Raw genomic sequence first — 14042 nt, forward strand, 5'->3', positions numbered from 1 at the left:
GCTATTATTATAATTAAAAAGCACTAAACCCACAAGGGTTGTGAATTGCTATATTTAGAGTGAAGGCATACAAAACTAATATTTTTCTACAGTTATCCCCCAGTGTTTGACTAGAGAAAATGTAATTCTTCCTACACAGCCGCTTTGTAAACAAATCTTGCAGATTACCTCAACAAGATCGCTGCTCTTGAACATAAAGTAGACACTCTGGAACAAAAAAGCAACACCCACACCCAGTCCCTAGACACCATCAACACTCTAAAAGACCAAGTCACCCTACTTACTACCAACATTACAGAGGAAAGATCAAGAGTGGACCAACAACTTGCCAATGTCATAACCAACTTCCAAGACCATAATCTGACACTGTTGTAGTTAACAGCAAACATCTCCCACCCACAGTCACCCAAGAGACCTGCATGGAGACCACCCTACAGCTTATCAAGGACCAACTTCGCCTTAACATACGTAGTGATGACCTAAAGGATTGCAAACTGATGGGCTACCAAGCAGGTAAGAAAAACAGTGCTGTTAAAATTCCAAACTAGCCTACAAAGAAACAACCTACTAAAAACATCTATTTCTATGAAAACTGATGTTTACGTCAATGAGTGCCTTACCAAAATAAGACAAAACCTTCTTTATCGGCTAAGAAAATTAAGCTATGCCCAAAAAATCCACCAGTGCTTTGTGAGGGATGGAAAAATTGCAGTTAGGAAACAGCCCAATGGGAAGAGATACTTCATCTCTACAGAACATGACCTTAAAACATTCCTAAGTGAGGCTGGACTAACAGAATCAGAGTAAAGTGCAGATAATACCCACAGTCCACAGTTAGTGTTATATTGTCATAAATTTGTGCCCCCCTAAAATTCTAATACCCCAACTACTTTTGATTGTCATTGTTGTATTCAACGACCATTCTACCTCATAGTCTTAATTTGTTTAATATCTACAGAATCTATCTCCTTTTTTTACAATTTAACGCATCACTGTTCCATCTTATTTTATTATAAACTAGCCATAACTTGTCCTCAATAATTCTACCTCACTTTAAGAAATACTCAATTGCCCAATTTTATTCTAAAATCCCTATTATTGCCCAATTTTGCTTTAAACTATATTGATCAAACTTATTGTAAACTTCTTTTATTGACCATTTTATTCTATACTTTTTTAAACTAGTATTTTCAACTACAACTTTTATATTATCCTGTCTACCATCTTACTAGCATATTATAACCAAGTCATTGCCATTTTTATTTTTATCATTTTTTTTATTATTATTCTTTTGCTACCTTAACTTGTGTATTTTATCCTGTCAATTTAAATCTAAAAGAGGAGGCAGTTAGGGTAAGATATAAACAGCTATTGGAGGATAGATGGGCTAATGAGAGCATAGGCAATGGGGTCGAAGAGGTATGGGGTAGGTTTAAAAATGTAGTGTTAGAGTGTTCAGCAGAAGTTTGTGGTTACTGGAAAGTGGGTGCGGGAGGGAAGAGGAGCGATTGGTGGAATGATGATGTAAAGAGAGTAGTAAGGGAGAAAAAGTTAGCATATGAGAAGTTTTTACAAAGTAGAAGTGATGCAAGGAGGGAAGAGTATATGAAGAAAAAAAGAGAGGTTAAGAGAGTGGTGAAGCAATGTAAAAAGGGAGCAAATGAGAGAGTGGGTGAGATGTTATCAACAAATTTTGTTGAAAATAAGAAAAAGTTTTGGAGTGAGATTAACAAGTTAAGAAAGCCTAGAGAACAAATGGATTTGTCAGTTAAAAATAGGAGAGGAGAGTTATTAAATGGAGAGTTAGAGGTATTGGGAAGATGGAGGGAATATTTTGAGGAATTGTTAAATGTTGATGAAGATAGGGAAGCTGTGATTTCGTGTATAGGACAAGGAGGAATAACATCTTGTAGGAGTGAGGAAGAGCCAGTTGTGAGTGTGGGGGAAGTTCGTGAGGCAGTAGGTAAAATGAAAGGGGGTAAGGCAGCCGGGATTGATGGGATAAAGATAGAAATGTTAAAAGCAGGTGGGGATATAGTTTTGGAGTGGTTGGTGCAATTGTTTAATAAATGTATGGAAGAGGGTAATGTACCTAGGGATTGGCAGAGAGCATGCATAGTTCCTTTGTATAAAGGCAAAGGGGATAAAAGAGAGTGCAAAAATTATAGGGGGATAAGTCTGCTGAGTATACCTGGTAAAGTGTATGGTAGAGTTATTATTGAAAGAATTAAGAGTAAGACGGAGAATAGGATAGCAGATGAACAAGGAGGCTTTAGGAAAGGTAGGGGGTGTGTGGACCAGGTGTTTACAGTGAAACATATAAGTGAACAGTATTTAGATAAGGCTAAAGAGGTCTTTGTGGCATTTATGGATTTGGAAAAGGCGTATGACAGGGTGGATAGGGGGGCAATGTGGCAGATGTTACAAGTGTATGGTGTAGGAGGTAGGTTACTGAAAGCAGTGAAGAGTTTTTACGAGGATAGTGAGGCTCAAGTTAGAGTATGTAGGAAAGAGGGAAATTTTTTCCCAGTAAAAGTAGGCCTTTGACAAGGATGTGTGATGTCACCGTGGTTGTTTAATATATTTATAGATGGGGTTGTAAGAGAAGTAAATGCGAGGGTCTTGGCAAGAGGCATGGAGTTAAAAGATAAAGAATCACACATAAAGTGGGAGTTGTCACAGCTGCTCTTTGCTGATGACACTGTGCTCTTGGGAGATTCTGAAGAGAAGTTGCAGAGATTGGTGGATGAATTTGGTAGGGTGTGCAAAAGAAGAAAATTAAAGGTGAATACAGGAAAGAGTAAGGTTATGAGGATAACAAAAAGATTAGGTGATGAAAGATTGAATATCAGATAGGAGGGAGAGAGTATGGAGGAGGTGAATGTATTCAGATATTTGGGAGTGGACATGTCAGCGGATGGGTCTATGAAAGATGAGGTGAATCATAGAATTGATGAGGGGAAAAGAGTGAGTGGTGCACTTAGGAGTCTGTGGAGATAAAGAACTTTGTCCTTGGAGGCAAAGAGGGGAATGTATGAGAGTATAGTTTTACCAATGCTCTTATATGGGTGTGAGGCATGGGTGATGAATGTTGCAGCGAGGAGAAGGCTGGAGGCAGTGGAGATGTCATGTCTGAGGGCAATGTGTGGTGTGAATATAATGCAGAGAATTCGTAGTTTGGAAGTTAGGAGGAGGTGCGGGATTACCAAAACTGTTGTCCAGAGGGCTGAGGAAGGGTTGTTGAGGTGGTTCGGACATGTAGAGAGAATGGAGCGAAACAGAATGACTTCAAGAGTGTATCAGTCTGTAGTGGAAGGAAGGCGGGGTAGGGGTCGGCCTAGGAAAGGTTGGAGAGAGGGGGTAAAGGAGGTTTTGTGTGCGAGGGGCTTGGACTTCCAGCAGGCATGCGTGAGCGTGTTTGATAGGAGTGAATGGAGACAAATGGTTTTTAATACTTGACGTGCTGTTGGAGTGTGAGCAAAGTAACATTTATGAAGGGGTTCAGGGAAACCGGCTGGCCGGACTTGAGTCCTGGAGATGGGAAGTACAGTGCCTGCACTCTGAAGGAGGGGTGTTAATGTTGTAGTTTAAAAACTGTAGTGTAAAGCACCCTTCTGGCAAGACAGCGATGGAGTGAATGATGGTGAAAGTTTTTCTTTTTCGGGCCACCCTGCCTTGGTGGGAAGCGGCCAGTGTGATAATAAAATAAAAATAAAATAATTTAAATCTAGTTATACTCTAATTCTTGTAAACAACTTAAATAAAACCTTAGTGCAATTACAATTGAGAGTCTTGTGCCTTTTTTATATTATTAGATTAAACTCAGTTGTACTATTGTCAATACCAAATTCATTATATTAGACCATAGTGCAATTACTAGTGAGAGACTGGTGCTATTTTTAATTTGTATTTTTATATTATTAGATTAAATCTAGTTGTACTATAGCTCATTCTAGCTCAAAACATAGACTCCACAAAAGTCATTATATTAGACCTTAGTGCAATTACAAGTGAGAGTCTTGTTCTATTTTAAATTTGTATTTTTATATTACTAGTTTATACCTAGTTGTACTTTAGTTAATTCCAGCACAACACATAGACAACATCAACTTCATTATGTGTAGTAGTGACTATACTCTATATGACCAAAATACTCTAGCTATATACTTATCCAAACTTTCCACCACTACAGATATCAGTACTAGAACTCAACACATAACTCAGGATACAAATAACCATAATTTAAACCTAGAAGATGATTGATCACGTTGACCCTGATCTAAACCTCCATAATCTGACACCCAATCAAAACCTATTGGAAAGTAACTGCCTTTATTACACAGCATCACAAGCCAGCACTATCCTAAACAATGCTAAATGTCTATCAGTACTTAACTACAACATCAGGTCCTTAAGCAAACACTATGATGACCTCCTGGCACTCCTTGAATCACTAAAGACACCCTTCTCCTGCATTATTCTTACTGAGACTTGGCTTAAGCAGGACACAATAGATATCTACCCTCTACCAGGATACACAGCAATTCACAACTGCAGACCAAACCAAGTTGGGGGTGGTATTGCAATCTATTACTCTAACCAATTATCTTGTATTAGCACCACTTGCTTTAGTGATGAATATGGGGAATTCATTTTTGCTAATTTTACTGTAAAAAAACTTAAGACACCTATAACAATCGGTGCCATTTACCGGATTCCTCACACAAACATCCCAAATTTCAGTGAGAAATTAAAGTCACTAATAACAAACAGACAAATGAATAAGCACCACCTTCTCTTAGCTGGAGACTTCAACATCAACCTTGGCTTACTAGATGATCAGCCTGTAACTGATTTCATCAACAATATGAACAACACACTTCTCATACCAACAATAACTAAACCAACCAGGCTCACTGAGACAAGTGCAACCATAATAGACCACATATGGACCAATATACTAGCCCCCCTTAAATCAGGGATAATCACAGATAGCACTACAGACCACTACCCTACCTTCCTCCTGACAAACATTAGTAAACCACCACTTGAATACAACAAAGTCTCATTTAGACTCCATGACGAGGCCTCAATAAGGAAGTTCACAGCTGACCTAGAGATTGTTGACTGGCCTGCAGAATTCTCCAAGGCCAATGGTACTGATGACTGGACAGACATTTTTCTTAACAAATTACTTATACTATACAACAAACATTTCCCTATAAAAATGAAACAGATCACAAACAAACGGCTTGGTTGCCCATGGCTAACCAGCACCATTCTGAAATCCATTGACAAGAAACACCAATATGAAAAGCAATATAGACAGGGCTTAATACACAAAGATATTCTTAAACACTATTCATCAGTTCTCACCAAAGTAATAAAGAAAGCCAAACAACTATACTACTCCAGTAGAATCACAGACACTAGAGGAGATATAAAAAAGACCAGGAAAACACTCTCTCAGATTCTAGGGACCCACAAACTGAAAAAAACCAAGAATATTGTCCTAACTAAACCTAATGAAACACCACTACATCCCACTGACACAGCTAACAAGATAAACGACTTCTTCTCAACCATAGGATCTAATCTCGCCAATAAAATCCCACATAGCAATGCCCATGCCGGGGACTACCTAGATGGGAATTTCCCAAATTCCTTCTATCTTGCACCAACTGAGCCCTCGGAAGTCACCGAGATTATAAAGTCTCTTAAAAACAACTCAGGGAATCTGTCTAATGTCCCACCATTACTGTACAAGCGAGCGGCCCATATCCTTTCGCGTGCTATTTCATTACTTTTTAACAAGTCACTAGAAACTAGCACCTTCCCGAAACTACTCAAGATGGCAAGGGTTACACCAATACATAAAGGTTGTGACCCTACAGACTTAAACAACTATAGGCCAATATCAAACTTACCATTGCTATCCAAAATCTTTGAGAAACACGTGCACAGAAGACTATATTCATTTATAACAGCACAAAACATACTCAACCCCTGCCAATTTGGATTCAGGAAAAATAAAAGCACTAATGATGCAATCATAAAAATGCTAGATCTGCTTTACACAGCATTGGGAAATAAGGAATATCCACTAGGAATTTTTATTGTCCTAAGAAAAGCTTTTGACACAGTAGACCATGACATCCTACTCCACGAACTTGACCATTACGGTATAAGAGGCCATGTGCTTGCTTATTTCAAATCTTACCTTACTAATAGGTATCAGTATGTCACCATTAAAGACACAGCATCAACAACACGGCCACTTGATACTGGAGTTCCGCAGGGAAGTGTTCTTGGTCCCCTGCTCTTCCTCATATACATCAATGATCTTCCAAACGTATCCCAACACCTGAAACCCATTCTCTATGCTGACGACACGACTTATGTCATCTCTCACCCTAATCTTGCCACCCTCAACACTATTGTTAACGAGGAGCTGATCAAAATATCGACTTGGATGACAGCCAATAAACTTACGCTTAACACTGACAAAACCTACTATATTATGTTTGGTAGCAGAGCAGGAGATGCACAAATTAACATTAAGATCGACAACACTCTAATTACCAGACATAATGAGGGCAAATTCCTAGGCCTATACCTTGACAACAACCTGAATTTCAGCACCCATATCCAACACATAACCAAAAAAGTATCCAAAACGGTTGGGATCCTCTCCAAGATACGATACTATGTGCCGCAAAATGCCCTTCTCACACTATACCACTCACTTATTTATCCATACCTCACCTATGCTATTTGTGCTTGGGGATCAACTGCAGCAACACACCTAAAGCCAATAATAACCCAACAAAAAGCTGCAGTAAGAATAATCACTAAATCCCATCCCTGGCAACACACCCTCCCACTCTTCATAGATCTAAACTTACTCCCTGTTCAGTACATCCACACTTACTACTGTGCAATCTACATCTACAGGACCTTAAACTCCAATATCAACCTTGACCTAAAACGCTTTCTTGATAGTTGTGACAGAACCCACAGGCATAACACCAGACACAAACATCTCTACGACATTCCCCGTGTCCGACTAAACCTTTACAAAAATTCAATGTATGTCAAAGGCCCTAAAATCTGGAACACCCTACCTGAGAACTCTAGAACTGCAGACACATTCATCACCTTCAAAACTACCATAAGAAAACATCATATCTCCCTGATACACCCCATCAACTAACTACACGAATACCACCTGGTGGTTCACACTTACACTCACTCACCCATTTGACCATAAACAGAAATATTAATCTCAATCTTAAAATAATGAATCCTATGATACTCCAATACTGAAACTATGTACTGTGCCAAAACAAAAGCATTCACTTTGCTAAACTCACAAACTAGTATTTAGTCACTTAGCCATAATACCAACTTACCTCATAATTTGTAATATTTTAAAATAAAGAATTAAACTAAGTCTGCCAGAAATGCCTAGCCATGCTAGGCATTTTAGTGGTACACGCTGTAATCATTATTTAACTACATGTAAACCACACAACAACCAAATTCTGTAAATTCAACATTGTAATCTTTATAGAGAATAAACTTTGAATTGAATTGAATTGAATTGAAAAGGTTAATATTAATTTAAAATAAGACATTTGATGTGCCCAAGAGTGATTATTATGTAGTATTGGTGTCATGAGTAGAGAGACTCTTAGTGATTTTAATGTGTACCTGCACACCAGCGCAGTGTGTAAATATATTTAGGTACACATACCATCCGACTTACGACCTGCTCGACATACGACCATTTGACTTATGACCGTGTTTTCTATGCCAAATTTCTGGGAAATAAACAACTGTCTGTGTTGTACACAGTGTTTATCCTAAACCTTTCAGTATAAAATACAGTACTAACAGCATAAAAAGTAAAGTAAAAAATTAAATACCAAAATAAAACAATAAAATAAAGTCATTACAAAACCGTGATGTTCATATTCAGTAGTAAGGTTTAACTCACGTCCATTTCGACTTACGACCGGTTTGTCGGAACCGATCTCGGTTGTAAGTTTGATGATACCTGTTCAGGTACACATAAGTATAATTATCATAGTACATATAAAATACGCCCTGTTAAAACGTCTAGAGGCCCTCTCCTGAACTCGTTCTCAGGGTTGATAATATTTTGGAAAGAAAAATTATTTTTTCTTATGAAATGACAGAGAATATTTTCCCGATCATAATGACACCAAAAGTATGAAATTTGATGGAAAAGTTACGGAATTAAGCTCTCGTGAAGTTAGCGGTCTCAACGAAGTTGACCCATCGGCAATTTCGCCCACTTTGAGCTCTGCTTTTGGCCAATTTCAGTGTACTAGTCAACAAAAATCATATCTATTTCACTAGAACTCCATCTTTTCTATCGAATGAATACAAGAAACCACCCGTTTACTGATTTCAAGTATGCAATAAAGTGGTCAGAAATTGGCAATTTTGCCAGTTACACACAGATTTCAGAAGATGGCAATTTCCAAATAGGGTGCAGAAAAAGCAAGACAGACATTCCTGACACTAAAATAACATTTTCTCTGTTCATTAGTTATGTCCCCAGGCCCCTCTTACATCTCTTTTGCTTTTGATTTTGAATTTTTATTCTCACAAAAAATAGAAGATTTACTGTTATGCAGACTACTGCATTAGTGTAGAAATGGTGTTGAAATGGTATAAATAATATCAGTGCACTTGTGAAAGAATATTAGACTCACCAGTTGACATGTATTGGACGCTTGACATGATTTGTTTACTTTTGAAATTTGGTAAAAATAGAATGTTTCTGCTACTTTGAGCTCAATTTCAAGGTACTTTTCATTATGACACCAATCAAAATCATCTCTGTTTCTGTAATATGTCTTCCATTCTATAAAATGAGATCAGGAAAACTAGAATACCACCATAAATACCATATGATAATACACTGCAATGTCACTTTTAATCCTAAAACATGGTCGGAGTTTGTTTTTTCTCATTGTGCACTGTGCTGCAGGATTTTTTTGTACTGTGCATACTGACCACATAGACCCATTCTTTCATATGTAGGCCTACCAGCTTTCTCTCACTAGATTTGAATGTGCTAGAGTTTAGGCATTCTAGTACGTGAATAACCCTGGTGTGTAAGCCGTACTAGTACGTCGGAAACCCTGAAAAGTTTAAAATACTTGAAATTTTGGAAAGTTCCCAGACATAACAGATGTAGTCACAGAGAATGTAAAAAACCAGGTGAGGCATTCTGTATTTGAAAGACCCCTTGCCATATAGCAAATTTTTTTCATAATTTGACATCGCTGTATTAACAGTATGCCATAAGACGAAACACTGTAAAGCGGGGCCCTACTGTATATAGTACTTGATATACAATTCTGTTTATAGTACTTGTATTCTATGTACAGTGAGGTATGCTATAATATAACCACATAACAATGAAAAATATAATATAAAATTGTGAAAAATGCATAAATGTGCATCTAAACTCTAGGAATAAAGAATACCATTAACACTTGTAATAAAACAAATTAGTACAAAAATAATAAAAAAAAATACTGTATTTTATCCTAGTTTCATGTTGCTGAGCTTGCAGGACAGGAGGCAGAGGAGAGAATTAATGTTTATGTAAATATTTGTTGTATAAATTGTTTGTTACAACATACCTCACTGTATGTGGTGTAATCTTTATTTATATTCAACAGCTGCAGAATCAGTAAATAAGAGAAGCATATTTAGAAACTGAAAAATTTCAGTTGTAGCAATGAGAAAAATTTGGTATTCATAATTCATGATGCCCATGGAACATAAACCTGCAAATTAACCCTTAAACTGTCCAAACATAGATCTATGCTCACTCGAGTAGCACTCCAAACGTAGATCTACCTTTTTTACACAAGAAAGCATGTAAAATCGAACATAGATCCACGTTCGGAGCGCCACGCGAGCGAGTGTAGATCTACATTTGGACAGTTTAAGGGTTAACCTTTCTTTATTTATAATAAATAATTGTTTGTATTAAGTACAAATAAAGATGTTTATCCCAACACAGGGAGCATTACATCCAGTACCCATTGATTACCAACCACAAGCAACTTGCTGCCCGGTCCCACTGCTGGGCCACTGACCACAGGCAACATCTTGGCCAGTTCTACTGCTGGGCCACTGACCACAGGCAACATCTTGGCCAGTCCCACTGCTGGACCACTGACCACATCGCACATAGTTCCACCGTCAGTAAAGTTTCACTCAAGGGCCATTGAGGATGGTAAGTTAATTTTTATATTTGGATATTTTCACTCATTTATATCTGAAAAGGTAGAGCTCCAGCTCTTGATACCTGCCTTTGCTCATCATTTATTTGTAAGGTAATCATTAGATATAAATATTTCTTATAATAATGATATTTTGATTTGACATGATACAGTGGACCCCTGACCAATGAAGGTATCATCTAACGAAAAAATCGCCCAACAAAGCGTTTTAGCATAAAAATTTTGGCCCGACCAATGATGAAAAACTCGACTAACAGCATTTGTCCCAAATGTGTCTGCCTGTCTGTCCAGCTGAGCGCGCCTCAGCTGTCCTGCCTTCACCTAGTGTGCCATTGTTTACAAGCCAAGATGGACGGTTTCACGCATACATGCAATATATTTTGTATTATTCCATTGTTTTTAGTGCTTGTAACTGCTAAATAATCCACCACGGGCCCAAAGAAAGCTTCTAGTGTCAACCCTGTGATAAAAAGGGAGAGAAATGCTATTGAAATACTATTGTACCATGGTCATCTGTTGCTACACCACCATCAGCTGCTGCTCCTGCACCACCATCAGCTGTTGCTGCACCACTGTCAGCTGCTGCTGCACCACCGTCAGCTGCTGCTGTACCATCGCCAGCTGCTGCTGCACCACCATCAGCTGTACTACTCGAATTTGTAGAGAGTGTTGTTGATGTGGCTTAACGAGAAACAATCACTGAGAAACAACCCCGGAGGGTTAGCCACCCAGGATAACCCGAGAAAGTCAGTGCATCATCGTGGACTGTCTAACTTATTTCCATTGGGGTCCTTAATCTTGTCCACCAGGATGCGACCCACACCAGTCGACTAACACCCATGTGAACAGGAAAAAATACCTCAAACTAGTGCTCATATTGTTGAATTTAAGGTTAGCAAAGGTTGGTTTGAGAGATTTAAGAATCATACTGGCATACACAGTGTGATAAGGCATGGAAAAGCTGAAAAATTCCAACCCCAAAAAGTGTTCAATTGTGATGAAGCAAGCCTGTTCTGGAAGAAAATGCAAAACAGGACCTATATTACTCAGGAGGAAAAGGCACTCCTAGGACACAAGCCTATGAAAGACAGGCTAACTTTCATGTTTTATTGTAATGCAAGTGGGGATTGCAAAGTGAAGCCTTTACTCATGTATCACTCTGAAAATCCCAGAATGTTCAAGAAAAACAGTGTCTCATCACTCATCAATACTCTTCAATAAAGGTAAATGTCATTTTAGCATTTATTTATGCAGTTATTGTTCATGTCCCATTGTTTTCTTTGTAGGGAAATGTATATTTCATGAAAAAAAATATTTTTTTTAATACTTTTGGCTGTCTGGAATGGATTAATTGGATTTCCATTATTTCTTATAGAGAAAATTAATTCGACTAACGATAAATTCACCTAAAGATAAGCTCTCTGGAACAGATTAATACTGTTGGTCGAGGGTCCACTGTACACGTTTGTAAAAAGGAGAATAATAATTGGGTGTACATGCCAAAAGCCCCTTTGTATTACCTGGAGTTTACCTGGAGAGAGTTTCGGGGGTCAACGCCCCCGCGGCCCGGTCTGTGACCAGGCCTCCTGGTGGATCAGCGCCTGATCAACCAGGCTGTTGCTGCTGGCTGCACGCAAACCAACATACGAGCCACAGCCCGGCTGATCAGGAACTGACTTTAGGTGCTTGTCCAGTGCCAGCTTGAAGACTGCCAGGGGTCTGTTGGTAATCCCCCTTATGTGTGCTGGGAGGCAGTTGAACAGTCTCGGTCCCCTGACACTTATTGTATGGTCTCTTAACGTGCTAGTGACACCCCTGCTTTTCATTGGGGGGATGGTGCATCGTCTGCCAAGTCTTTTGCTTTCGTAGTGAGTGATTTTCGTGTGCAAGTTCGGTACTAGTCCCTCTAGGATTTTCCAGGTGTATATAATCATGTATCTCTCCCTCCTGCGTTCCAGGGAATACAGGTTTAGAAGCCTCAAGCGCTCCCAGTAATTGAGGTGTTTTATCTCCGTTATGCGCGCCGTGAAAGTTCTCTGTACATTTTCTAGGTCGGCAATTTCACCTGCCTTGAAAGGTGCTGTTAGAGTGCAGCAATATTCCAGCCTAGATAGAACAAGTGACCTGAAGAGTGTCATCATGGGCTTGGCCTCCCTAGTTTTGAAGGTTCTCATTATCCATCCTGTCATTTTTCTAGCAGATGCATTTTGGGCAAACTTAAAATTAACTTAAGATTAATAAGACAATAACAGTTCATATGGTAATTAGATGAGTTACAATGAATACAAGAGAACTGAGTATCCTCTTGGGTAATGCTATGTGGCTTTAATAATTCTAGTAGAGAAGACGTACAATTTTAATTACAGTGGACCCTCGGTTAACGGCTGTTCCTGTTATCAGCCAACTTGGTGATCTGCCAGTTTTTCGGCTCCTAGTGATTGGCCATTATTTTTGTGATCGACCATTGCGGACCCATCCATCCACCAGCTGGGGCCACTTGCACATCAGTTTGGCTGTGTCTCTCGGTGCATGAGGAAGCTTCTGTTCATACATCCTAACATTTTACTTGTTTTCCAATTTTTTTTTTTTTTTTTTTTTTTTTTTGCAGTGCAACTGCAAAATAAGTAACCATGGCTCCAAAGAAAGTTCCTGTGGTAAAAAAAGTGAGAAACACCATCGAATTTAAAGCATGAAGTGATTGAAAAATATGAGAGTGGTATGTGGGTGCTGGAACTTGCCAGGAAATAAGTCACTCTGTCTGACTTTTTTGGGTTATCCTAGGTTCTCTACACATATGCTGCTATGTATGATAATTCTATGTAACTGTATTTGTGTATACCTGAATAAATTTACTTACTTACTTACTTACTAGGGAAAAGAAATAAACATCTATCCTGGCAAAGAAAGAACAAATCAAGGATACTGATGTTGCAAAAGGAGTAACTTTTCTAACGAAACAACGGTCACCAATAATGGAACAGATGGAAAAGTTGTTGTTATTGTGAGTTAAGGAAAAACAATTAGTGGGAGACAGTGTTATGGAATCTATTATTTGTGAGAAGGCAAGGCTGTTACATGAGGAACTTCTACGGAAAACTCTTGGAACAAGTGCTGCTGGTAGTGAATTTTTTAGGGCCAGCAAAGGCTGGTTTGAGAGATTTAAGAAGTGTAGTGGCATACACAGTGTTGTAAGGCATAGAGAGGCTACAAGTTCTGATAAATGTACAGCTGAAAAGAATGTACAGGAATTCAAGGACTTTGTAAAGGTTGAAGGATTCAAACCCCAACAAGTGTTCAGTTGTGACAAAACAGGCCTGTTTTGGAAGGAAATGGTAAACAGGGCCTACATCATACAGGAGGAAGAGGCACTGCCAGGACACAAGCCTGTGAAAGACAGGCTTACTCTTTTGTTGTGTGGTGATGCTAGTGGGGATTTCAAAGTGAAACCTTTACTGGTGTATCACTCAGAAAATCCTAGAGTGTTCATGAAAAGCAATGTTATCAAGAATAGATTGTGTGTGATGTGAAAAGCTAAACATAAGGCATGGGTCACAAGGTAAATTTTCAAAGAGTGGGTTAATGATGTGTTTGGCCCAAGTGTGACAAAATATCTCCTGGGAAAGAAATTGCCACTCAAGTGCCTCCTGATACTGGACACTGCTCCTGCACATCCTCCAGACTTGGTAGACCAAGTGTTTAGGGACTTCAGGTTTATGAAAGTGAAGTTCTTGCCTCCTAACACCTCTCCTC

The 14042-nt window shown here is 38.8% G+C and overlaps 1 protein-coding gene across 2 annotated transcripts in view; it reads left to right on the forward strand.

Annotated features, from left to right (window-relative positions):
* The first annotated feature begins 384 nt into the window (after positions 1-384).
* The window catches only part of LOC128697281 (tripartite motif-containing protein 59), a 68288-nt gene continuing 54630 nt past the window's right edge, over positions 385-14042 (forward strand). For both annotated transcript variants that reach the window (XM_070080944.1, XM_070080945.1), the window contains exons 1-2: positions 385-513; positions 10070-10285. In XM_070080944.1, the coding sequence (XP_069937045.1) occupies positions 10283-10285 (3 nt within the window). In that variant the 5' untranslated portion in view covers positions 385-513; positions 10070-10282. The remainder of the gene's footprint in view (positions 514-10069; positions 10286-14042) is intronic.

Source organism: Cherax quadricarinatus, unplaced genomic scaffold (assembly GCF_038502225.1).
Source record: "Cherax quadricarinatus isolate ZL_2023a unplaced genomic scaffold, ASM3850222v1 Contig1316, whole genome shotgun sequence".
NCBI classification, from domain to species: Eukaryota; Metazoa; Arthropoda; class Malacostraca; order Decapoda; family Parastacidae; genus Cherax; species Cherax quadricarinatus.